Source organism: Alosa alosa, chromosome 8 (assembly GCF_017589495.1).
Source record: "Alosa alosa isolate M-15738 ecotype Scorff River chromosome 8, AALO_Geno_1.1, whole genome shotgun sequence".
NCBI lineage: Eukaryota > Metazoa > Chordata > Actinopteri > Clupeiformes > Clupeidae > Alosa > Alosa alosa.
Genome location: NC_063196.1, coordinates 12127861 through 12153837, shown reverse-complemented (window position 1 = coordinate 12153837; position 25977 = coordinate 12127861). Strand labels below are relative to the sequence as shown.

Genomic DNA, 25977 nt, shown 5'->3' with positions numbered 1-25977 from the left:
AGAAAGCACGCATAAGAAAACAGCTTGAGTCATCTAACTCAAACAAGAAAATGACAAGCCTACAGAACTAACAATATCTACGTCTGTGTACCTAAAACGTGATGCATATTCTATGGCTCAAAGGAAACTCTTGCTATCTTACTGTTAGCAACTTCATTCAACAATGCACACATATGATCAGTCAATGTTTGCCGTATAACATGCACACTCAAAATCATTTTGGCTAAAGACAATGCTTATTACCTACCTAAGCTCTGTTACAAGCAAAGCAAATCCCACTAGCACAGTGACAGCTGAGAGAAGATTTTACAGATAGCACGGCATGTTGGTGTGTTGTGTTTAAAATAGTGAATCAGATTAAGTTCTCCCTGACATAGCCTTATTAAATCAATAAACACTGCTTGAGAGTAAGACCTGTTAACAACTGCCTCCGCACTTTGGCTTCCGTGTAATGCCGTTTCAAATCAATTGTGTTTCAATGACGTGTGCAGTTTAACACAAGTGCAACTCTGAACTCGGAGCAAATTTGTCTTTAGCAGCCACCATCCGATCAGAGGTGGAATAAATCGTTTTGCCACTTAAAAATGGTGACCTTTGTAATCCATGGTACATGATGCACCCATGACTAATACTGATAATATTCATATAAGAAAAATTTTCAGGGCAATTATGGTAAATATGCAGGATCTCATTTTAACAGTGATGTAAAATAATTAATTACCATAATGTTTATGTATGTTTTTTTTGCCTAGGAGAGCGTTACCTGGCAACATTCACATTTAGACTCTTGGACGATGCTGCAAAAGCAACAGCAGGGTTAAGTGAGAAGCATCTTTCCACAGTGGCCGGGAGTCATGTTGCCCACCTACTCGTATTTTATGATAAAAGACTCTAAACACTGCCAGCTCTTGTAATCACCCCTATTTTAGCGTTGTGATAACTGCAGGCTGCTCTCCTCTGAATGTGTTAACTCTTTCGATGCATGCTCTCCTGGGAAGTTCTTCCGTGCAGATTTTGAAGGGCAAGATTTGTTTTTAATTATTCTTATTTTCCACAATTCTTTCCTCTGCATTAATCACAAGATGGAAACTTTCATCTTCAGTGCATGGAATTTTAATGCAATAATTTGGGGTTATGATGATTACGATGAGGATCTTTTCCATAACAATGACATATATGGGTGCAGTGAGTTCGATTTGCAGCGCATATAAGTGGGCTCTATGTTGGGAAAGTCTATTTGTGTCGATGAAGATAGAAATAGCCGGTGGAGAGGCTGGGACAGGCTCCAGACATTACCTGGCACCAGAATGGTGATGGCCGTCTGCACGGCTTTGCGGATGATGTTGTCCAGGGCGAACATCCAGTGAGGCTTGATGTTATGGTTGCGCAGGACTTTGTTTACCTGGAAACAAGCAAAGCCACAGGAACATCTATTAAATCAACTGGTGCATCCTTAGAACACACACACACACACACACACACACACACACACTTGCACATACATACACACACCAACACACACACACACACACACACACACACACACACACAGACACAGACACACACACAGACACACACACACACACAAGAATCAATGGTAGGTTCACCTAAACATAACTAACTCATTTAATTCGCTTCCATAAGGTTGCTACTCTTCCCACAAAGTGCAAGAAGCTATATAGTAGGCATACAAAAACACTAAACATTACACTTTTTAGACATAATGCACTCCGTTTCCTAATTCCATTGTCTAGCACAACCCCAAAAAATCTGATAACTGCATCATTTTGACTCCCCAGTCTGGTACATTTTAAATGGAATGCAAATACGGAAATCAATTTAATCCCTGTCTCCCCATTCTCACTTCTTAATTACACTGTCTGTCCACAAGAGGGCATCTCTCCATGCCACACCTAATCCCTCATCTCTGAGGGCCAGGCAGTCAGGGACCAGAGTCCTTTGCATGACTGTGCTTGTGTGTGTGAGGCAAATGACATACATACGCCTCTCCTGTCTGGATAATCTAACAAACTTCTCTTATTGGTTTCTGTTTGAAAGATGTTCTGTAGAAACAGATCAGAAAATACCAGAAAGGAAATGAAAACACTTCAGAATGAGGAAGAAACTAAAGCATGTAAAAATATGACTAGCCAAAAACATGCAAGTCACATCCACGGGCCAACTTTTTTATATAGCATGGCAGTGCATGTTGTATGCAAATATAGCACATTACAGAACTAATCTATTTTTATTGCTGCTTGATTCAGTTCGTAGCTACTTTAAAAAAAAAACATGCAGACTAAAATTATACCAATTACACTCCTTGCTCATGCCATCTGTTGTGAGTTATTCAATGGCTAATTTAATCATTAACTCATAAATTAATATTTAATCAGTTCTGATACTCTCATCCTATTTACCAAGTAGCAGCTAAGAGGAATCTCATAAATTATGAATATTGTGAATCAGGGTGACATTCACATCATAAATCCCTCAACAGCTTCCACCTACGAGTTCCTGGGTGAAAGATGTGGACTACATGGAATACGAAACCTGGCAGAACATTCCTGCATTTAAAAATAAGATCATGGTATGTGGCACAAGAAAAAAATGTAAAAGTATCGTTCAAACTGAAGTCTGAAAGGAAGGCTTCCTGAGTGATACTTTTGAACTAGATCTTGAAACCTTTCTCATTTACAGTCATGGTGACAACGGACCACTCATCAGACCCACGACACTTCATCGTTCATCCAATATCTAATAATCATTAGTTCGATCTTCATACTTCCATTCCATCTATCCTATTGTCATATTTAATATGAGGAAGTGTAGCCAGTGTGTGCTTTAAGGCTTTACTAAAAATGAGTGTGGTGCACTACAACAATAACGTAATTATTATTACATAAATTATTCATTATATCATTATTATTATTTAAAACACAGACCCCTTGCCCTTGTGCCTCAGACCGACGATATTTCACCGGGGCATGAAGGGTCACTCACCGCGTCCTGGAAGCCGAAGAGCACCACCTGTAGCTGGCTGATGGCCGTGCTCTCGAAGTCCAGCTCCAGCTTGAGCTGCGAGAGTGTGTTAGCGATGATCTTGCGGTCAGCCATGCGCACAAAGTCGCCCAGACTCAGCACCAGCGTGGATATGTGCTGGTGCTTCAGCTTGGTCTCCTCTGAGCCCTATACACACACACACACACACACACACACACACACACACACACACACACACACACACACACACACACACACACACACACACACACACACACACACACACACACACACACACACACACACACACACACGTGGCGGGGATTGAGAGAGAGAGGGATGAAGATGATCTGCATGCAATATGACGTGATAAAAGTACATCATTGGGAAAACAGTAAGAGTACAGTAATAGCAAAGCTGATTTAGAAAGTGAATCCGTAATCTATTATTATACACTCTGAAGGGAATATGTACTGACAAATGAGTGCCAAGCACCAAACTGGCGAGACAGACAGAGAGAGAGAGATAGAGAGAGAGAGAGAGAGAGAAAGAGAGATTGGAATTGGAAATAGTGAGATAGAGAAAAAAAAGACAGAAAGGATGAGAGAAGCTGGGGTGGCTAAAGGAGAGAAAAGACAATATAACAAAGAGTCTTGCGGTGGCCTTTGGGCTGACCTGCGTGAGGGTGTCCATGATGTTGGCCACCACTTTGTCCCGGTCCTCCGTGAGGATGCGGTGCAGCGTGGCCCTCCGCTCGCTGTCTTTCCTCAGCATGAAAAAGCCCGAGTCCTTCTCCTCTGGGGACGGAGGGGCACTGTGGTCCTCAAAGTTCTCCACAGGGATGCTGGGAAAATGACCGCTTTGTTATTAATCACTACAATGCTACACCTCAGCCTGTTCTCCTCTCTAAGAATATATAACTTATAGCTTACACAAGCAAACTTTACATGTGTGAATATCTCTGATGGTTCTTTGTTTGTTCATGGTCCAAGTCATCACTGGCCTGTTTTAAAGCCTGGTCATTTGGGAATCAACTGACTAACTCTGTTATTTCACATTTCAGTGGAATGTTGTGCATTCACGTAGCTGATTGTAAGAGAAACCATGTAAGTGAATGACTTGCTTTCCGAAACATTTCATGTCCGTTTCAGTTTTGGAGTGGATCAGTTTTTGTGGATTCCAGTCATACCACAAAATGTTTGTTCATGATGGTAGACTATAACACTCTTTTTTTGGGGGGAGAACTTTCTATAAGGCGACCTGCGTGACCTTCAGCTTACCTGAGGAAGAGTGAGCGCGTGCCTTTGACCTCCCGCTCGCTGTAACACTTGAGGCTGGGCTTGAAGCTGAAGGGGTTGGCGGTGATCTCGTTGTCAGGGGAGACGGAGCCGTACTCACTGCTGCTGCTGGTGTCCTCCACCACCACGGGAACGGGCAGAGAGATGCTGCGCAGATACTCTGAGCCACAACAAACAACAACGCTCATATAATAACAAGTAAAATCATCAAAACATATGGAATCACATATAATGAAGTAATAATTAATGAAGTCTGATAAGGAAACTGTATAATAGAGCATGAAGCACAGTCATATCTCTAACAGCAACATGAAGTAGGTTCTTTTATATATGACCATATGACATCATAGATGATATACTGTATTATAATAGATTGCATAATACAAAATAATGGCCCACAGACCCAGCTCAATTTCAACAGATAACAAAACAATGTGTGACGTACACAGTAGGAGAGAGAGAAAGCAGGGAAGTGCAGGTGAATGGAAGACATAGATGTATAGATCAGCTATAGGCTATTGACGCGCCCACTTCAGACAGGACGACCAAATGTACTTAAATCAGCTGACAGCAACAACAACAGCGTCACAACAACATCACCTGACATTTCTGAGGGAGCCTGCGAAGTCAGTGGTCGAAACGTGTAAAAGGTAAAAACTAAGAAAATCTTAGTCTCTATATCAGTGGTTCTCAACCTTTTTTCAGTGATGTACCCCCAGTGAAATGATTTTTCAGCCAAGTACCCCCTAACCAGCGCAAAGCATTTGTAGTTGAGAAAAAAACAGAGCACTGTCCATCGTGTTTTCACAAGAATACCGCTACGCTTCAACCACGACTCCATCGTTTGAGTTTTGACAGTGATTGACAGGTGATGGCGGGTGGCATGTGACAGGTTGGGTTGAACCATGCTGGTATGGGGGGGACTCTGGGTTTTTAGGATAATGAAATTGAATAGCCTACTGAAATATAAAATTAATTTTATGAACTTATGTTTTCCTGAAATGTTTATTAAATAATTGTTTTTAAAGTATTTTTGCATGGATTCTACTTTTTAAATATATGTATATTTTAAAATCTCACGTACCCTCTCACGTACCCCCATTTGAGAACCACTGTTCTAGATCATATAAGTCAGATAATATTGAACTAAACTAGGCTAAGAGAGCATGTTTGGAATACACAGGCTGTTATTATGGAGTGTGCTGGGGAGATCACATACAACACATCAGCCTCCTAGATAACGTTAACTATGAACTTCAGGTGGGAGAGATGAGAGATAGCAAAGTCTGAAGGGGAGGAATTCCAGATGAAGTTCAACAGATAACAACTCACCTGTGCCAGGGGTCAGCGCTATAGTATGGCGCAAAAAAGACAACACACACATCAGAGTTAAACACAACCACACCAGGCAGAGCATGCTTCCAGATGACCATTACATAGATAGTAGTATTAAAAAAGAGCAAAGTGTGACAGTTTATTGTACAAATAGCCAAAACAACAGTTCCGTAAAAGCTAGGTAAAGGGGTGAGATGCAGTGGCTTTGTTATTCTGCAGTTGGATTCCCAACCTCAGCATGCTTAGTTTCAATATAGAATAATGTAATTCTCCTCAGCATGCTTAGTTTCAATATAGAATAATGTAATTCTCCAATTTCCCAAATTAAATGAGAAATCACTATTCTGCCGAGTAAGTATGAGCTCAATGACAAAATGATCGATGACAATCTAGGGCAAGATCTAGGGCATTTTGTTTTCCTCTGGCTGGGTACCAAAGACATTGCATAATGATGTAAATAACACTGTCGGGGGGAGTCTAGAATTAGTCCCCTTATCTGTGACAACCTCTGAACCTAATGGATGAGCTGCTATCTGCTTGTGTGTGAGTTAAGAGCGTGCATGCTGTGTAACGTGTTCCTTTTGGGGCATGCAATTGTTGACAACAAACATGCACGGGCATGTTCGCAGATGTGTGTGTGTGTGTGTGTGTGTGTGTGTGTGTGTGTGTGAGTGTGAGTGTTTGTGTGTCCAGTTCCCACCTGTGAAGCCACTCTTGCCACGTTTCTTGCGGCTTGTGACAGTGAGGAACTCGTCGGTCAGTAGGTCCATTGCCGTGGCCCTTCGGTCTGGATCGGGCTCGAAGCAGCGTAGGATGAAGGCTTTGGCCTCAGTGGACATGGACTCGGGGATCTCAGGGTGGATTTTAAACATGCCCACCTGCAGCAGAACAGAGAGAGAGAAAACTCTGTGACCAATCTTTCATTGCTGTCTCCTTGGTTCAGTTCAAGCACATCTATTCTTTTTGGAAAGAATGAGGAACTTTTATCCATCTGATGGAAAATTATGGGGATGTACACCTAACTGGCACGTAAACACTCCTCACATGCCTCTTGTCTCCTCATCTCTCTCTCTCTCACACACACACACATTCACACACTCAGTCATGAGAGCAGAAACTGTCTCAACTGAGTTCAATGTCGGCATCTGAGGAATTTCTTTCATGGCTTGGCTGGAATGTTAAGTTGGAGGAATGGAATGCCAACCCACAACCCACCACCACCACCACCAGCAGCAGCATCACCATTCACTTTGATCGTGGCTTTAGCAAGTCTTGGCTGACTAGTTGAATGAACAACATTCACAAAAAGGCCCTTTCCTGCGCCTTACAAATCCAACAGAAAAACACAATTAAGAAAGAGGCTGAGGATCTCTGAAAGGAAGTGCAGAGGTGCCTCATGGAGACGTTAAGGATCACTAAGAAGCTTCGATTGCAATCGATTGCTTGAGGCTTGTAGAGACAGCGGTCACAGTAGCCCACAGCAGAGACAGCTGTCTACTCAAGCTTCCTTCATTAGTCACTGCTGAACAACGCAACGGTAAAGTGCAGTGAAGTTCAGTGGAGACAGTGGGGAAATTCCACAGAAGCTGTTCAATTTCCGTCAGCTAAAACTCCAACAATGCCAATACCCTCCCCAGATAATTACTTCACACAGACATTTTTTCCTCATTGTCGAGAGACTGAATTCCATTTTTTGTACTACTGTCTGGAAAAAAAAATCCATTGTTTTGCTTTGCTAAATTCCCAGGAGCAGCTTTACATCTAAATATGGCAAAGGCTGGTGACCATAGACGGTCATTCCTTCTAGATCTGACCTCGTATTAATCTGGTGGTGGTGGTGGTGGTGGTGGTGGGGGGGGGGGGCAAACCACAGAACCAGATAATCACCTGCCTGCTTTATTTTCCACATTCGAATTAGAACTGGAGGACCACCCAACAGCAGCTGGGGGTTCGGCTCTTTGAACGTTTAAGAGCGGAGAGCATATGGAGACGTGTCCAGCCCACTTGTGAGGCCCAGCTCCTTTAGTACTGCTGAGGAAGGAAAATATTTCCAGTCTGGTCCAACAACTCCCCCCAAATGTTTACACTTTGGTCGTACAAACCCAGACAGGGCTGTGCTGTTGCGGTTTTTAGAGAGACTTTTACACAGACAGTAAGTACACTGCTGAAGAGCATTTATCAGCATACCGACACATTCATCTAATCGATTTCTCTATATATAATCTAGCCCTGAATTAAGAGAGCAAAATCAACACAAAAATAGGAGATTATCACCGGTTTCATGAAATGAGCTTCAAAGCAGAGAAACCAATCAACACAAATAAAAAAAAAGTTATGTGACAATCTGATATACTGTTTTATACATTATGTGACGTCCCACCCCTAGTGACCTCTGACCTTGAACATGGCCGCCTGTGGCTCCCCCAGCTCATAAAAGGGAGGTTTGCCCGTGGCCATCTCTATGATGGTGCAGCCCAGGGACCAAATGTCCGCCGGCTTGCCGTAGCCTCTCGGACCCTTGTCTATGATCTCGGGAGCCATGTATTGCAAAGTCCCTGCAAAACAAGAACATACAGATATTAGTGGAACAGTAATGTTAGATGATCACATTAACACATGAAAAAAGTGTTAAAAATAAGTAAATAATCAAAAATACATTTTTGTATCATGGTTGTTGATTGGCCACTCCGGGAAATCCCCTACCTATAGCACAAGGAGTTTAACACCTCTCCTGTCTCAACCTGTCTGTCTATCTGCAACTGCCTTATCACAAAAAAAATTGAAAATAAAGTTATTAATGTCTGGCGGCTGGAAGGCATGAAAATATCTTCATTAAAGTTTCTTTTGAAAAGTCTTGACTATAATAGCTGCAACTTCATGATGAAAGTTAAACAGCCTGATTTTACTGGACTATAATGAATGTGTCAGTCTAAAGGGGCTTTCACATCTGGCTTGTCTGGGGCAGCTGAATCGGAAAGTGGAGCGTTTCCCCCCAAAGACAGGTTAATATGGGTATATGTGAATTCATTCTAGAATGGTACGTTATGTTTGGAACGTCTGTCAAAACCGAAGCAACAATCTGACCAATGTAAGAGTAATTGAGTGTGGCGTTTTGTTTTGTTCTGCTAAAAATGCTGCTGTGTGAACATGAAACAAACCCAGGGACAATCACACAATTTGTATCCATTCAGAAAAAATTACAAAATAGATATGAAAACACAAAACAGCCTTGGTTTCACTAGGCGAGAGGTGGCACAGAGGGCACAGAGAGGGTTTGGGCAGTAAAAGTGGGCATGCCATGTGGGCCGCACAGGCACCAGGCTGCGTCTGGAAACCATCTCCTGCCCAGAGGGGTGCTGAACACCCCCCGCCCCCTACACACACACATACACACACAAAAAACACACACACACACACACACCACGCCATCAGCTGATCCACGTCAGCCGGGTCAGGAGGTGTCCATGATTGGTTGCTCCTTAGTCAGGGTTGGCATTACAACTTTTTTTCCAATCACCTGACTCTACAGACACACACAAACATACACCCCCATGCACACAGATACACAACACGCACACACACACTTGTCCTCATACACAAATCCAAACCCTCTATCCCCCTCTCTTTTTCACACACACATGCACACAGCTCTCCCTGTCTCTCTCTCTCCCTCTCTAACACACACATACTCTCTCTCTCACTCTCACACACACAGCCACACACACACACATAAATATTTCCTGTGTGTGCTGCAACCCAGGCTATTCTGAGCGCCATTCATTTGCTGGCGTCACCTCTGGGGAGTGGGGACTGGTTTAATCTGGGCGTGGGGTCGTGAGACCAGAGCGGCGTGGAGCACAGCGCCACTCCCCAGACACAGCCACAGGCACAGGGAGGGAGAGGCCACCGTAAATAAAGGGCACTGAGCCACTCCTGGGCTTAATGGTCGTGGGTGGAGTAGACGCCAAGGGTAAACAGAGAGAGAGAGAGAGAGAGAGAGAGAGAGAGAGAGAGAGAGAGAGAGATCTTCAAAGAGAGGGAGAGAAAGAGAATAGAGAAATAAAGACATAAGAACAGTGACAGAAAATTAACATGGAAAAGAAAGAGCAAGAGAGAGAGAGATCTTCAAAGAGAGGGAGAGAAAGAGAATAGAGGAAGAGAGAAATTTCAATTCAATTTTCAAATTAATTGTACTTATAGAGCACCAAAACATTACACGTCTCATGGCGCTTTACAGAGTTAGACAATCAGAGTAAAGAAAAGAAATAAAGAGATATAAGTAGAGTGATAGAAAATGAACATGAAAATAAAGAGCAAGAGAGAGAGAGAGAGAGAGAGAGAGAGAGAGATGAGGTTTACCAGTAAACGTCTCGGTGCAGGGGTTGATTCCGGCTAGACGTTTGGAAGTACCAAAGTCTGAGATCTTCAGAACACCACTATAGGTATTTATGAGAACATTGTCACCCTGTGGGGAGACACACACACACACACACACACACACACACACACACACACACACACGCACGACACACACACGACACACACACACACACACACACACACACACACACACACACACACACACACACACACACAAACACACACATAGAGAGAACAGAATAATTAAATCACTAAAATATGGAGTAGGAAAAACACTATATTTACATTATATTGAGCAGTGTCCAGAAATAGCAGACAAATAAAAACGGATTATATTAAACCCCTATATGAAAGGATGGGCCTTGTCCAAAACAAAGTGATTAACATTTACACAAACGGCTGTCGGAGTCACTTAAACAGTGAAATGAGGTGGAACTTAAGACAGTGGTGGGCGTAGGGCTAAGAGAGGCTCCGACAGAAACGATCCTCCTCGCTGAAGACTTCCAAACCCTGTGTTAGAACTGGAGATACACAGAGGGAATCCTGCTGGATTACGGTCAAGGAACTCCCCAGGCCATAACCAGGTGCTCTTTAAAAGGCCGGTGTGTACAGAGCAAACAGAGTGAAAGGGAAGTACATATGGTGACAGGGTGTGTCTTTTGTCATGGCTGCAGAGCTGAACTGAGTTGACTGATTAGTAAACGCTGCCGTCATCATCACTGATTTCTGGTCTAAATGTTTTAGGCATTAGTCCAATAATGGTTTTCATCTCAACTCAAATGTACCTTCTCGTGTATTTAGTCCAATAATGGTCTTCATCTCAACTCAAATGTACCTTTTCGTGTATTAGTCAAATAATGGATTTCATCTCAACTCAAATGTACCTTCTTGTGTACATATTAATGTCCAAAGTGAATGATAGTAGAGGCTTTTCCTGATGAATGTACCAGTGTTGCGCGGTCTGCCCGAAATTGTTGGTTGCCCTTGGATGACCCTTGGTCACCAGCGGTTATGAGTCATAAACAAAATATTTTAATGATATTCGGTCATTTCTTGGCTGGTCAGTTAAAATTAATTAAATATATATTTTCTACAAATAGGCCTAGGGCTACTTAAAATATCACAAGAAGGCTGGCATCAATACAGTAAAGCATCAATAGGCCTACAGTAAAGTCAACACTAAAGAAGCTGAAGACGCGAGTTAAAAATAATAGACACCCTTTCAGGAAAAGCGATATAGGCTATGGGAAATTTTGGGAAAAGTTCTTAAAGAAGATGACAGTAAGTTATGGTCTACATGTATGTAGGCCTGCTTCTTCTTGAAGCCTGAAAAAAGTATGACAGCCAAAACGGGCAGCCTGCAGGAATAAATGTTATGGCACAGACTACACATCCTATGTATAGGTTCAAGCATGCATAAAAGTTACAGTTAGTTGTGTTTGTGACTTTAAACAGTGGATGTGCTTTTGTAAAGCTTTGTGCTTCATTCAGCATTATAAACCAGTTCTTACACTAACGCTTTGACCAGCAATGTATCTCTAGCCTACCTTGCCTCACCATTTCTGTTTTCGAAAAGAAAGATGTATGTCCATGGCCTTCAAATCTTATCCTAGTGTTCTAATCCTTGGTGGTTTGCGCGTGCTTGGCGCTCTTATTCTCATTCTCTCTCCATGCATAAAACATTATGTTCTGCATGCCTAAATAAATTAGTTTGTTTTACAGAAATGGCCTACTGTCACACTGCATGCAGACTATAACCAAAAGCACACATTTTGTAAATAAGCCGGTCGGATCGCTGGTCGGGTATAATTTTGTCCTAATTAATATTCGCGGTCCGAGTTGCGGTCGGGTTGATTAAAATATCGGGCGACCGCGGGCCGCTTGTGACCAAACCCGCGCAACACTGGAATGTACTATGTGATGGACTACAGCTAGACAGTTGATACATGTGACAGCCATGTTTATTAGATGGGTCCTGTCCAGGGAGTAGTAATCCCACTACCATTTTTAAACACTGTAATGGCAGTAACCAATTGCTAGCCATTTTCTTTTGAAATGAATATCAGAAAGAGACAAAGCAGAAAAAGCTGACGTCTTTAGGTCCTGCAACCTGAGCTGCCATGCTGAGTGTGTGTGTGTGTGTGTGTGTGTGTGTGTGTGTGTGTGTGTGTGTGTGTGTGAGTGTGTGAGTAAGTGAGAGACATGTCACCTTGATGTCTCTGTGCGCTATCTGGTTATCGTGCAGGTACTTGAGCCCCTCCAAGATCTGCTTGGTGTAGAAGCCGATGGTGGGCTCGTTGTTCTTCAGTGGACCCCACTTGGACCGCAGCAGAGCCGAGAGGCTACCTGCAACACAGGAGAAAGAAGATTTCTGTGAACCTAAACACCTAGTGTTGTGTCTGTATGCGTTTAGGTATACTGAGTGTGGTATAAGTGTAAGTATATATACTTTTTTGATCCCGTGAGGGAAATTTGGGCATTTATCCCAATCCGTGAATTAGTGAAACACACTCAGCACACAGTGAACACACAGTGAGGTGAAGCACACACTAATCCCGACGCAGTGAGCTGCCTGCTACAGCGGCACTCGGGGAGCAGTGAGGGGTTAGGTGCCTTGCTCAAGGGCACTTCAGCCGTTCCTACCGGTCGGGGTTCGAACGGGCAACCCTCCGGTTACAAGTCCGAAGCGCTAACCAGTAGGCCACAGGTGAGTCCAATGATTAAAGTATCAGCCTTTTGAATTCGTTTTTTAAAACTAAGAAAATGAGGTGTCCTCTCCTTATTATTATTATTTATTTCAAATGTCAATTTGATATTTTATAGTTACCACTACTGCTCTGTACCTGGGCTGGACTGTATGTTAGGTAGACATTCTTTTGCAGCTGCACTAAAATGTAGCATCATGTGCACATGGGGCCCTCAGCTGAGTGATGGGCAAAGTGAAAAGATTCACTGAAGCTAGTTTAGAAGCCTAACTAGAAAAAAATCAATTTGCTGGTTTAACACCATCAGCAAGAGCTTAATTGCAAACACTGATGAGGTAGCTCAGTGCTCCCATGTGCCACACGATTGCTATAGTTCATCCACAAGGACTCTGCCTGTTGACTGACTTTTCCCAGCTTTTTTAAAGTAGGGCCCTTGGTGTACCTGGAAAGAGGCAACAGCTTGGGCTTCCGCTGCGTGTCGGGGAGTTCTTCGCCTCTCGCCCTCGTCCATTAATTCCGTATAACAGGACACCTCGGCGGCCGTTATCCCTTACTTATTACACGTCTATCATTCTCAGGTGTTTGTGCTATTGTGTTCTGGTGCTTGCTTACCTCCAGGCACCTGTTCCATAAAGATCTTGATGAAGCCGTTCTCGCTGATGGAGCCCAGGTACTGCACGATGTTCTTGTGCTTCAGGTGTTTGTGCAGAGCGATCTCCTCATGCAGGGGTTGGGAGTATCTGAGGCCAAAAGAAGGTGCAACCAAAATATTTGTCAACACCAGATTTTACATTATGAGGAAATCAGTTTGTTGTTGTGTAACATATCACACCACAAAAAGCATTTCATTTCCTTCATCAGTTAAAATGAAAACAAATAAACAGTAACAGATTAACACTGTTGCGTTATCACTATAATAGTTTTGGCATCGTGAATGCAGAGTCCTTAAAATGCAGCAAGTCTAACCTTCAGATTGAAAGAAAAATGTATTTACCTCCTGTCTATGAATACTGCTTATTATTAAAGCAGTTCCTACTCAGCACACTTGCGTAAGAGAAATGTCAGTGTAATAAAAGAGCCAAGCACTAAAGACATTTAATTTAGCTCAAGGAGCCAAGGCATCTCATACATAGCATCTAACAATAAGCTGCACAGCCATAAAATGTGAAAGGTCCTTTATATTGCCGGGTTATGTTTTTCTGCATCAAATATTCATGGTGAAAAGCGGATCCTCGAGGACCCTTCCATGACATCCCTAATGACTTGAGGTTGAGATTACAGGAAGAGCGCACAGATCCGGAACCTTCTCAGGTTCTTAAGGAGCCTCTTAATTGCAGCCTTGTAGGTGGAACAAGCATGCCGCCCAGACCCATCACCGTGGAGCAGAGGCAGTTGCTAAGCGACCCTCTCTGGCTCTCACTCGCTCTCAAAAGTTCCCTGTATTGCCCTAGCTCATAGGCCTGGTGTGTGATAGTGTGTGTGTTTGTCTGTGTGTGTGTGTGTGTGTGTGCGTGCGTGTGTGCATGCACATGATTAACTAAGCACTCACTCTTACACTGCTCAGTGGGATGCAACATCAAGCGACCACATTCACACACAGACACAGACACAAACACGCACACAAACACACACAACCACATACACACAAACACACACACAGGAAACCACTCGCCCCTCTCTCCTTCACGGTATTACAACAAGCGTACAGTATTGTTAGCAGTGTTTGCATAACACTGAGTGGGTCATGTGTGCACAATTAAGCCTTCAATGAAGCAGCAGGTGTGTGCTCGAGTGATTGTAAGTCGAAGGTCACAGTTATGTAATGACATAGCCCCACTGCCTTGAACACACTAATGTGACTGAGTAAAATCATGCACAAGTTAATTTCATTACCAGCCAAAAGTCGCTTTGGAAAAAAGTGACAGCTAAATGATTACATGTCAATGTAGATGTAAGAAAAAGGAGGTTCAATTAGAGTTTGCAAGGTTCCTAAGGGGAAGATGAATGTGCTTTGTGAGCTGTCCAAGCTAAGTGTTTCTAAGAGAGGGCAAACCAGAGGTTCTTTGATATGGTTTAAAAAAAAAAGCTGAGCTGACCGTCTTTCAAGATACGCAAAACAAAAGAAGGCGGTTCATTGTCAGTCTGCAGTCGAACACAAGGCAGATGAAGTGGAAGGGGGCAATGCAGTGGAAAGGGAACATCAGTTTAATCTGATTAAATTTGTAATTTAACCAAATACTCCGATTACAGTTGGAGTTTATAATGTTCTATGGAATCTTACATTGTTGTGGAACAGAGGTTTTTATTGTTGCAAAACAGAATCTTTTGTTAGAATGTTCAAAACTCCCCTTACTTGTTCACCTAGCATGTAAACTGGAGTATTCCAGATTCTGATAATACTCCGATTGGTGCTTTACTCCGATTGTTTAGCACATGTACCCCCATTGACGGAAGGCTCCTGGCATGACAAGTAATGATGCCGTTCTCACCTGCTGTCTCTTTCAGGGATCTCCTTAATGGCCAGGCGCACCTGGTTGCTCAGGTCGCGACCCGCGTACACCACTCCAAAGGTCCCTTTACCCAGAACCACCCGCTCTCCATGCTCATCATACTCATAGTCGTACTGTGAGAGAGAGAAAGAGAGAGAGAGAGAAAGAGAAAGTGAAAGAGGCAAGAACCAAAAAAAGAAAGTGAGAATGAGGAAATAAAGTGGGAGGCACACATTGAAAAGCAGAAGAGACACACAGGAACGAAAGCAATAATAACCTCAAAGCCTCCACGCTTGAGTAAAAGTAAAATCCTGTAGCATGTGAAAGAGTCATGGATAAATCACTGTAAACAGATTACTTCAAATAGCTTAAAAGACCTGTTTGACACTTGATCCGAAGCGTGCTTCCATTCAGTTAGACGTGGGTGTGTTAATATCATGTGCACACATTCACATCCAGTGAACCGTACCCAAACAAATAAAGGTGAACCGCAGGTGGTCTGACTTGACGGACATTACAATTTTTTCCCCTTTGATCCTTTTGGTATTACCGGTACACAGAAAATATAATGTGTGCGATTGTCATTGTCAATGAATAAATTCATTAAATTAACAATAAAATCAAACAAATAATAAAATCGTGAGCTCATACGCTGGTGTGGCTCTGTGTTTCCTGATGCAAGTTAAGCGTGCAACAGGAACCACTTAAACCTGTCAAAACAAAGTTCCTTGGCAGGAATTTGGAAGAGGATTTGGTTCAGTATGACACCTTGACATGGCATTGTGCTCTGTGACTGAAGGTAGAAGGGCAAAGAGGGAGAGAGAGAGTAGGACAGAGATGGATAGAGAGAGAGGGAGAGAGGGGAGGGAGGGACAGAGAGAGAGAGAGAGAGGGAGAGAGGCAGAGAGAAGGAGAAGGAGAAAAGAAGTTAGAAAAAGGGAGAAAGAAAGAGAAGCAGAGAGGAGAGAGAGAAGAAAGGGTGAGGAAGAAGAAAATAGGAAAGAGAGAGAGAGGATTCACCTCCAGGGCCTCCGCGTCACAGTCGCCCTCATCTGGGCCTCTCCAGGCCTCCTCTGCCAGGCTGTTTACCAGGTCGCAGAACCTGCAGGAACCACACACACACACACACACGTCAGCAACACAGAGGGAAACTGCGCGCGCGCCACACACACACACACACACACACACACACACACACACACACACACACACACACACACACACACACACACATTAACCCTTAATGCAGATCAGACATTGGTTGCTCATTTATACTCCTGCCCAATTGACCAATGTGATACCTCTGTTGACTTTATTTTACAACATAATAGCTCCTGGCTCATTTAGCATTTCACAGTTGTGTTCTCTCAGGCCATTTCAGGATTCCACACAGTCTTTCTGAGCCTATCTCTCACACACACATTTGAGAAATTCCCCTTTGCAGGAATGATTTTGTGCACTTTGTGCAGAGAGAAGAGCACCAGCTACCACAAATGCATTTACATGACATTCACATATTCTGATGAATAATACCATAATGGTCCATTTCAGAAATTCCCCTTTGCAGGAATGATTTTGTGCAGAGAGATTTGCAAGCTACAGGGAGACAGACAGGCATGACATTATGTACTCACAACCCTGCTGGAGGGTCTGTCAAAATCGGATTTAGCAGCAGGTGGTTCCCTATGTGGCAGCTCTGAGTAGGATTGGAAACATAATTCTCACAGGGGAGCACAGGACCAGAGGGTACCTGACTGGGCTGATCCAACCCCCCAAAGAACCTTTAAAATACAAATATATCTTTCCACAGATTTGTTGTGTGCAGACCTTGTAGGGATACCAACACTAGCCTGGAATACCTCAATACCTTGACTCTTGAACCATTTGCCACACAGAACATAAAAGTGATGGTTGGATTTGCCTGTTTTTATTCCAATGGTATGTGTAGTGGAAAATTTGAAAATGTTACATTACATTTGATATACATTTTGTGAAAATAAGGCAGGATTTTGGCATTTTGGTCGACAATGCCTCAGGGTAAAGTCTGGTACCGTTTGGAGTGCATCTCGGTGCAGAAATAGATCTGGAAGTCGTCTGCGTTGTGAAGCACGTACAGGAAGGCACTGCGCTCATCAAACTTGGAGATGCTGTGGGGCGAGAGGAAGAGGATGGTGATGAAGGTTAAAAAGAGGAGAGAGTGCAGTGTGACATTTTCAAATGAATGACAGCAGCGGGAGGTCCCTGAGGAGTGTGTGTGTGTGTGTGTGTCACATTTTTCTACCAAGTTTTTTCAGAATTCAACAACTATAAAACTTTTCAGAAGGCCACAAGACTGTGAATCATTCTACATATTCATCCATCTATTTCTAGTAATTGTAAGTGTGTCCTTCCATACTGACACAACTCTTTGTTTGCCAAACTCCACGTGAACACACAGCTTTCTAATCGTCATTCACTTCCCCTGAGAGACAAGCGCACACAGCTTCCGTGAGCTAGTTCATCCACTCTGTGCAAAGGTACGCGCGCTTGTATGCGCATCTGGAGTAATATGCCCTTGACGGCTACAGAGAGCCGGCCACAAGGACGCCACTGTTTGCCTGTGAAATAGCTCCCTCCATCAGGAGCCTGTGAGCAATGCCTGAGGACTGACAGAACAATATCCCTCATTCAGAGGCGCCCCGCGTCTCATTGTTTCACCTCCTCGCGCCAGCATGGGAGGACGAGTGGGAACGGAGAAAGCCGTGTTCCCTAGCAACACCGGCAGAGGACCATGGCGACCTAGCTTGTGTGTGTGTGTGTGTGTGTGTGTGTGTGTGTGTGTGTGTGTGTGTGTGTGTGTGTTTGCATGTCGGGCGTGTGTGTGAGCTGGTGAATGCCTCTGTGTGTGGGTGGAGAGGGAGAGGACGAGGGAGAGGACAAGGCACATTTGAGGCTGCCACACACACACACACACACCACTCTTTCCTTCTCCAGTTCTGGAGAACAGACTGGTAAGGAACACATTGCCCAGGGCCATGCTGGTAAGGAACAGTCTGAACCACACCAGACTGGCCAGAATCAGAATGTTGCAGCATTATTAATTATGCATGCAAACTTGAAGCAAAGTGAAATATTGCTCACCACTTACAAGATGTACATTCACACTTATACAGAAAGATGTATTGAAGGTGCTAAACATTAGTTTGTAGTGGGAAGATCATAGTGGAAGAGCAAGGGTCATTTGTGTCAGCAAATCTTTTGTAATAACAGTAAATAAATTGAGAGATAAATGCCAGTTTGTGTCATCAAGTTTCTTGTGACACATACTGATAAGTTTGGCTAATCGTTGTGATACCTGAACTTCATGAAGTTACATAATTGTGATGCAGTGATTTGTAAGACCATTTGATACATTGGTCATTTATTGTTTTACACAGGGTGAGACTGTTTGCATATGAAGTTGTATGTTATGTTGAAGTTGTATGTTATTTGAGGATGAGGAACTACAGGCTGTGGTATTCTGAGGTTGCTATGACAGAGTGGGATGTGGCGAGTGGCCACGGTGATATGATGGTGACATGACTCAGGACTGACCTCACGCCCCGAATGGCTGCAGCACTGAAGTTCCACTCATGGATGCCTTTACCCTGCAGGAGGACAAAGAGGAGAATGAGACACACTGAGGCAGACTGAAAAGAAAGTAAGAAAGAAAGAAAGAAAGGAAGAGAAACAACAGTATAGAGAAAATGGGACAAAAAGAAAGAAAGAAAGAAAGAAAGAAAGAAAGGAAGAGAAACAACAGTATAGAGAAAATGGGACAAAAATAAAGTAAGAAAGACAGAAAGAAGAAAAGAGAAGAGAAGAGAAGGGAAGAGAAGAGAAGAGAAGAGAAGAGAAGAGAAGAGAAGAGAAGAGAAGAGAAGAGAAGAGAAGAGAAGAGAAGAGAAGAGAAGGGAAGAGAAGAGAAGAGAAGAGAAGAGAAGGGAAGAGAGGAGAAGAGAGAAGAGAAGGGAAGAGAAGAGAAGAGAAGAGAAGAGAAGAGAAGAGAAGGGAAGGGAAGAGAGGAGAAACAAGTTGATAGAAGCTCATATAGAGGAGGAGAAGCACACATCAGAGAACCACTGGGCTAGTGACCATCCTTCTCTTCAAACAGGGTTTTTTGACACCTGCAACAGGATAATGGAGACTAGTGCTTAAGAGGTTGTTCGACAAGGCGTTGTTATGAGGAGAGTGAAGGTGAGTCACACCTCGTTTGCTTTACCTTGTCGTCGGGGGCCACGTGCCAGATTGAAACCGTGTTGTCCTCCACGTCGCTGTTGATGGACAAGTAAGCAGGCTGGTACACTTTGGTGGGCTCCAGTATCAACACCTGGGGGGAGAAGTTTGAATCGGTTTTATTTTTTGAAGAAAAAAAAAGAAGAAGATGATCACCTCCACCAAGAAGGTTATGTTTTCAGCCCTATCCATTTGTTTGTTGTGTCTATCTGTTAGCAGGATTAGGCAAAAACTACAGGCCAGACATGTATGTACGTGGAACTTGGCAGATCCAATTCGTACAGTGTGAAACACGACATTTGGCCAGCAAAAATTTGGCTTGTATTTGGTATTTGTATTAGGTATACACTTCACTGAGTGCCATTGTAGTATCTGTCTGTGTTATATTTATGTTCGGACCACTGGTGTCACACTACTGTGAATCATTAGTAAAATCAGAAGTTCATCACTGGACAACAAATGCATGTCTTTTGCTTTTAACAACACATCACATTCACAAACAAATTCAATACACACATCATAACTAGAAGGACTGATAAAGGTAAAGAAGAAATAGGCTGCACTCTGTGTCTGACAGCATTACATGTCACAATGCTGCCCCACCCCCCCAAAAACACACACACACCAACATTTTGCACATACGTGTTTAGGTATGTCAAATATGCACACGCACATGCACGTACACGCACGTACACGTACACACACACACACACACACACACACACCAAAAGCAGCCAAAAATTCCCTAGGGGTTTATTGACAGGGCAGACAGGCACGGACAGCTCGTACCGGGAAGCGCACAGATGAAACATCCTTCTTGGTAGCCTCCACCAGGAAGTCCATCCAGAAGTCCACCAGTTCCTGTTTGGGTGGAGGTTGCTCCCCAGAGGGCTTTTTGAACTGCTGGTAGATCAGAATGGTCTCCACCAGAGAACGCAAATACCTATGACACACACACACACACACATACATCAGAGTGTCTCTCTCTCTCTCACACACACACACACATCAGAGCATGTGTGTGTGTGTGTGTGTGTGTGTGTGTTCATGTGCCCAAATCACATCATCCACCTCAGCAGCTGAGAAAATAAGAAAGTATGTAACTTAATTCCATGGAAGGAGAGCCATAAGGACAATAAAACCATTTAGTATTTGTCTTTTCAAACAGTTTTCCCTAATCTCCAATCCTATCTAGACATTTCTGCTGTAATCAGGGGTCCATCACCACTTATACTGTGTCTGGAGGTAATAAAAGATCTTATCACGAGACAATGAGTGTATCTGAAATGTGTGCTTGGAGTACTTTCTGAGGAACTGCGTCAGGAGCTATTTAAGCACCTGGCTAAATCAAATGACACGTGACGCCCAAATTCAAGGTCTCATAACAATAACATGACATCATTGGTCAGCGTGTTTCTCCAATGTGTCAATCACAGGATATCCTGCTGGTCTGGTCCAAGCCTTTCAAGTCTAAGCTTACCGAGAGAGAGAGGGGGGGGGAGAGAGAGAGAGAGAGAGAGAGAGAGGGAGGAGGAGAGGGAGAGAGAGTGAAAGAAAGAGAGAGAGAGAGAAAGAGAAAGAGAGTGGGTGTGGGATGGGTGTGGTTATTTTATGTAAGTTTAGATCTATCTATGTTACACATAAATGTCTACATGTATGCATTGTTTTTTATGATTGCTTTGGCAATGCATATACCTTTTTTGTCATGCCAATACAGCACCTTTGAATTGAATTGACTTGAATTGAGAGAGAGAGAGAGACAGAGAGAGAAAGGGAGAGAAAGGGAGAGAGAGAGAGAGAGAGCTGTGTAATAAATTTACATGTTGCATTTACATCCCATTCATTTAGCAGATGCTTTTATGCAAAGCGGCTTGCCAGACAGTGCGGATACTCTTGCTATCAGTGTGCATGTACTCTTGGGCACTCTGCCCATGACCTTGCTGTTCTTAACACCTCACTCTACCAACTGTGTGTATGTGTTTGTGTGTGAGTGTTAGCGTTTGCTGAGTGTGTGTGTGTTTGTCTGTGTGTGTTCGTGCATGTGTGCATGCGTATATGTGTGTGTGTGTGTGTTTGTGCGTGAGTGTTAGCGTTTGCGGAGTTTGTGTGTCTGTGTGTGCGTGCATGTGTGCATGCGTGTGTGTGTGTGTGTGTGTGTGCGCGGCGCGTGCGTCAAGTCTTTGGTGTTTGTGGGTGTGTGTTTTCAGAGCACCCACCAGATGGGAGCCTTGAGTTTGAAGAGCTTCTCGGAGGCATGGATGACCCGCGTGTTGTCACAGGCCAGGATGCTGGCGCCCAGGAAGAAGCCCACATCCCAGTAGCTCTGCAGCTTGTCCAGGCTGCCCTTCTTCCCCAGGAGGCTGCTCAGCTTCACGCCTGTCACAGAGAGGAAGGTGTGTGTGTGTGTGTGTGTGTGTGTGTGTGTGAGGGGGGTGGGTGAGAGACATAAGAGCCTATTTAGAAATACTAAAATCACTTTAGAAAAAAACCTGCCTACTGGGTTACAGCTGCCACTGTGTGTAGTTTTTTCACAGTCAGTTGGCTTTCTGGTGTTGACACAACATGTGGCAGCGTAACTGTGGGGGAAAGGCTTAGAGGCAAACAGCAGCCAGGACCTGCTTACCATCACTACAGCTAGTTGCAGAGATAGACAGAAAGAGAAAGAGAGAGAGAGAGAGAGAGAGAGCAAGAGAGAGAGAGAGAGGTGCGGGTGTGGATGGGTGTGGTTATTTTATGTGGTTTAGATCTATCTATGTTACACATAAATGTCTACATGTATGCATTGACTTTTTTATGATTGCTTGGCAATGCATATATTTTTGTCATGTAATACAGCACCTTTGAATTGAATTGACTTGAATTGAGAGAGAGAGAGACAGAGAGAAAGGAGAGAGAGAGAGAGAGAGAGAGAGAGCTGTGTAATAAATTTACATGTTGCATTTACATCCCATTCATTTAGCAGATACTTTTATGCAAATGACTTGCCAGACAGTCGCGGTTCTCTTGCTATCAGTGTGCATGTACTCTTGGGCACTCTGCCCATGACCTTGCTGTTCTTAACACCTCACTCTACCAACTGTGTGTATGTGTTTGTGTGTGGTGTTTCTGGCGTTGCTAGTGTGTGTGTGTTTTGTCTGTATGTGTGGTATTCTGCGCATGTGTGATATGCATGTATGTGTGTGTGTGTAATTTGTTTTTGCATTGAGTGTTAGCGTTTCTTGAGGAGTTTGTGTGTCTGTGGTCGCGTGCATGTGTGCATCGTGTGTGGTGTGTGTGGCGTGTCTTGGCGATGGCGTCGCGTGTGCAGGCGTGTGTTGGTTGGGTGTGTGTGTTTTCAGAGCACCCACCAGATATGAGTTTGAGCTCTGAACTTCTGTGGAGGCATGGATGACCAGCGTGTTTGTCACAGGCCAGGATGCTGGTTTCAGGAAGAAGCCCACATCCCAGTAGCTCTGCAGCTTGTCCAGGCTGCCCTTCTTCCCCAGGAGGCTGCTCAACTTCCGCCTGTCACAGAGAGGAAAGGTGTGTGTGCGTGTGTGTGCGTGTATTATTGTGTGTGGGGGGTGGGTGAGACACAAGGAGCCCTCTAGGAAATACCTAAATCACTTTAGAAAAACCGCCTACTGGGTTACAGCCGCCACTGTGTGTAGTTTTTTCACAGTCAGTTGGCTTCTAAGAGATTCAAAACCCTCAAGAGAAGTCCAGGGAATGAGGACTAGGACGATTCCTCCTTTCAAGGACTCAATCTGCTGAAAAGAACTGGCGTTGTACATTAGAGACTTGGCGAAATTGGATCCTTTTCTCAATAGATTTGAGCCTGAATGGCTGTTGATGCTGAGTTAAGGAAATGCAATGCAGAGCCCCTCATACCCACCCCCCCTCATGCCCACCCCCCCTCATACCCACCCCCCCTATTCCTCCACTAAGCTGAAACGTACCGACTTTGCGCAGCTCGAAGGAGCTGTCAAACTGATACCCAGCCGCCAAAAGCAGCACGGCGTAGTTGATCCCTGAGTGGAGCGTTGGCTCGGACTCAAAGCCCCTCTTATACCTGAGAGAGAGAGAGAAAGAGAGGGAGGGAGAGAGAGAGAGATAGAGAGAAAAAGAGAAAAAGAGGAGGATAGATAGCAAAAAAAACACTGCACCATTAGAAAGCATTGCCTCCATAATTTACACCTTAATAAAAAAACGCTTGGCCACAGATAACTTGGAATCAATAACACCACAGCATGGGGTTTCCAACTCATTTTGACATGAGACTGACAGCGGGGGGATGCCCAGGGCTCATCGGCTGCAAAATGTCATCTGATTCATAATCTGTTCAGGCGAGAGCGCAGCCACACACACAATTAGCTGGCAGCATTAGTGCCGACACAAAGTATAGCGACAGCCTGGTGGGAGAGTGGCTTGATGAGAGCGCGCGGGTCCAATCGGGCCCTGGAGAGGGTGAAATGATAGAGCCATCTCCGCAGAAAAAGGCAAACAGTTACAGTACGCTTCAGGCTTGTTATTACCCCTGTTTAGAGAGGTCTCGAGCACTCTCCTCTCATCAGACGTTAATGTGCCAATGGAAACAGAGAAAGTGTGTGTGTGTGTGTGTGTGTGTGTGTGTGTGTGTGGACACAGAGGGAGACAGAAAAAGTGAAAGTGACAAGAATTAGATAGATAGAAATGAACAGATGAACAGATGGATGGATGAAAGATGGTTAGAGAGGTCCAGACAGACGGATAGGAGAGAGAGAGAGAGATACACATACAGACAGGAAAACGAACACACAAGTGCTTTGGAAAAAAGCGTCAGCTAAATGCAAATGCAATATTTCAATTTCAATTTAATTTCACCTATAGAGCGCCAAAACATTATACATGTCTCATGGCGCTTTACAGAGTGTTAAAACATTCAGAGAGAGCCCATGAGTAACAGGGGCAAGGGAAAACTCCCTGGAATTGGAGATACATATAGGATGAAACCACGTCAGATCCACGACTCAAGGGCCTGACTAGGGTAAGTTACAGGGCAGTAAGGTCTGTATACATGACAAATGAAAGGTTAGTTAGGTGTAGAAAATAGAACATGGTGTTTACAGGTACTGTCCCTCTTCTCTATTATTGTGTTACATGTTCCAAGTGTAAAGCACTTTGAGCTGCATTCTGTGTATGAAAGGTGTGTAGTGAGAAATTCCAGAGTTCCGTTCTCTATCAACTCCTGGATTCGTTAATAAACCTCGAGTTTTTTGTCTTTGCCACTGCTCGGTTTGGATTGTCTCCACTTTGTTATGTAGTTGGTTATTTTTACACTACATGTGCTATACAAATAAAACGTATTATTATTATTATTATTATTATTATTATTATTATAATAATAAGTAGCCATAAGCGCAGCCGGGCTTCGTCCCTCACCATTGGGTTCCCTTGTCGCGGCTCTCGGAGTCGGTAAAATGGGAGTCCAGGAACATGTCCTTATAGATGCGGCCCACCATGCAGTAGATGTCGGACGCCACCTGCTCCTCGGACTCCACCAGGGGAAGCATGATGTCCAGGGCCTTCTGTCGGTCCCCAGGCAGGTTCCTCCTACGGAGAGAGAGGAGGGGAGGAGAGAGAGGAGAAGAAAGATGAGGAGAAATTAGAAACGGCAATGGAAAGTTTTTCACAATTAACTGACAACAAATATGATTTACAGATTTTTGAGACTAATGCACGTGGAATTGAATAAGATAACAATAAGATGGGTGGTTGAGATGATAAACAATAAATAATAAAGCATAATACAAGCAATAAAAATGTAACATAGATAAACATTGATGGAAGAGGAGAGGAGAGGAAATGACACGAGAAAAAAAGAGAGGGGAATGGGAGGTGGGGAAAGGAGAGAAGAGAGGAGATGAGGAAGGAGGAGGAGGAGGAGGAACAGAGGAAAGAATGATGGAGGCGAAGACAGCAAAATAAAACATAAAACAAAATGTAGCTGTAGCTCTGGTATGAGAGGAGAGGTACCAGGAAGAGGAAAAATGATGAAAACATGCACTTAAAACACACTAAAAACAACTAAAGCCTTAGATGGACACCATGGCTTTCGATTCACTCACAGAACCATAAACGTCAACATATCAACACAGGCGTCTGCAGACTGCAGTCTGCTATATTAACACAGATGGCGACTTCAGGTTCGAGCCTGTGAGTGACTCACGCTCCAAAGCGTGTGAGGGAAACCAAACAGTGATGTCAGCGCTTGGGGAGGGGAGGTGTGTGCTCCTGCATGCATGTGTGGGTGAGGAGAGAATGCATGGCTTACGTCTAGAGAGGCTCAAAACATAGGGGAGAAAGCCAAAAGCTGAAAGGTAAAATCCATGGCCCGAGACTTAGCCATGGCATTTAGTTCAGCCAAAAGTCATTACGAGGCCACAGATCAAGTTACTGGAGTTTACTGGTCCATTTGCTGCCAGTGCCAAGTGTGTTAAGACACAGAGACGGGCCCGACAGGTGATACTATGGGTGTGGTGTTGGAAGGTTCCA

The 25977-nt window shown here is 43.9% G+C and overlaps 1 protein-coding gene across 4 annotated transcripts in view; it reads right to left on the bottom strand.

Annotated features, from left to right (window-relative positions):
- Window positions 1-25977, bottom strand: part of map3k5 (mitogen-activated protein kinase kinase kinase 5) — a 54274-nt gene that overhangs the window by 2449 nt on the left and 25848 nt on the right. For 3 of the 4 annotated variants that reach the window (XM_048250225.1, XM_048250227.1, XM_048250228.1), the window contains exons 7-25: window positions 24865-25035; window positions 23403-23515; window positions 21681-21840; window positions 20254-20407; window positions 19451-19558; window positions 18784-18836; window positions 17262-17357; window positions 16231-16312; window positions 15211-15344; window positions 13334-13461; window positions 12226-12362; window positions 9996-10101; window positions 8034-8191; window positions 6337-6514; window positions 5634-5651; window positions 4284-4461; window positions 3679-3847; window positions 3004-3189; window positions 1297-1402 (exon numbers count right to left, since the gene is read on the bottom strand). In XM_048250225.1, the coding sequence (XP_048106182.1) occupies window positions 1297-1402; window positions 3004-3189; window positions 3679-3847; window positions 4284-4461; window positions 5634-5651; window positions 6337-6514; window positions 8034-8191; window positions 9996-10101; window positions 12226-12362; window positions 13334-13461; window positions 15211-15344; window positions 16231-16312; window positions 17262-17357; window positions 18784-18836; window positions 19451-19558; window positions 20254-20407; window positions 21681-21840; window positions 23403-23515; window positions 24865-25035 (2435 nt within the window). The remainder of the gene's footprint in view (window positions 1-1296; window positions 1403-3003; window positions 3190-3678; window positions 3848-4283; window positions 4462-5633; window positions 5652-6336; window positions 6515-8033; window positions 8192-9995; window positions 10102-12225; window positions 12363-13333; window positions 13462-15210; window positions 15345-16230; window positions 16313-17261; window positions 17358-18783; window positions 18837-19450; window positions 19559-20253; window positions 20408-21680; window positions 21841-23402; window positions 23516-24864; window positions 25036-25977) is intronic. The other variant, XM_048250226.1, reaches the window with a different exon arrangement.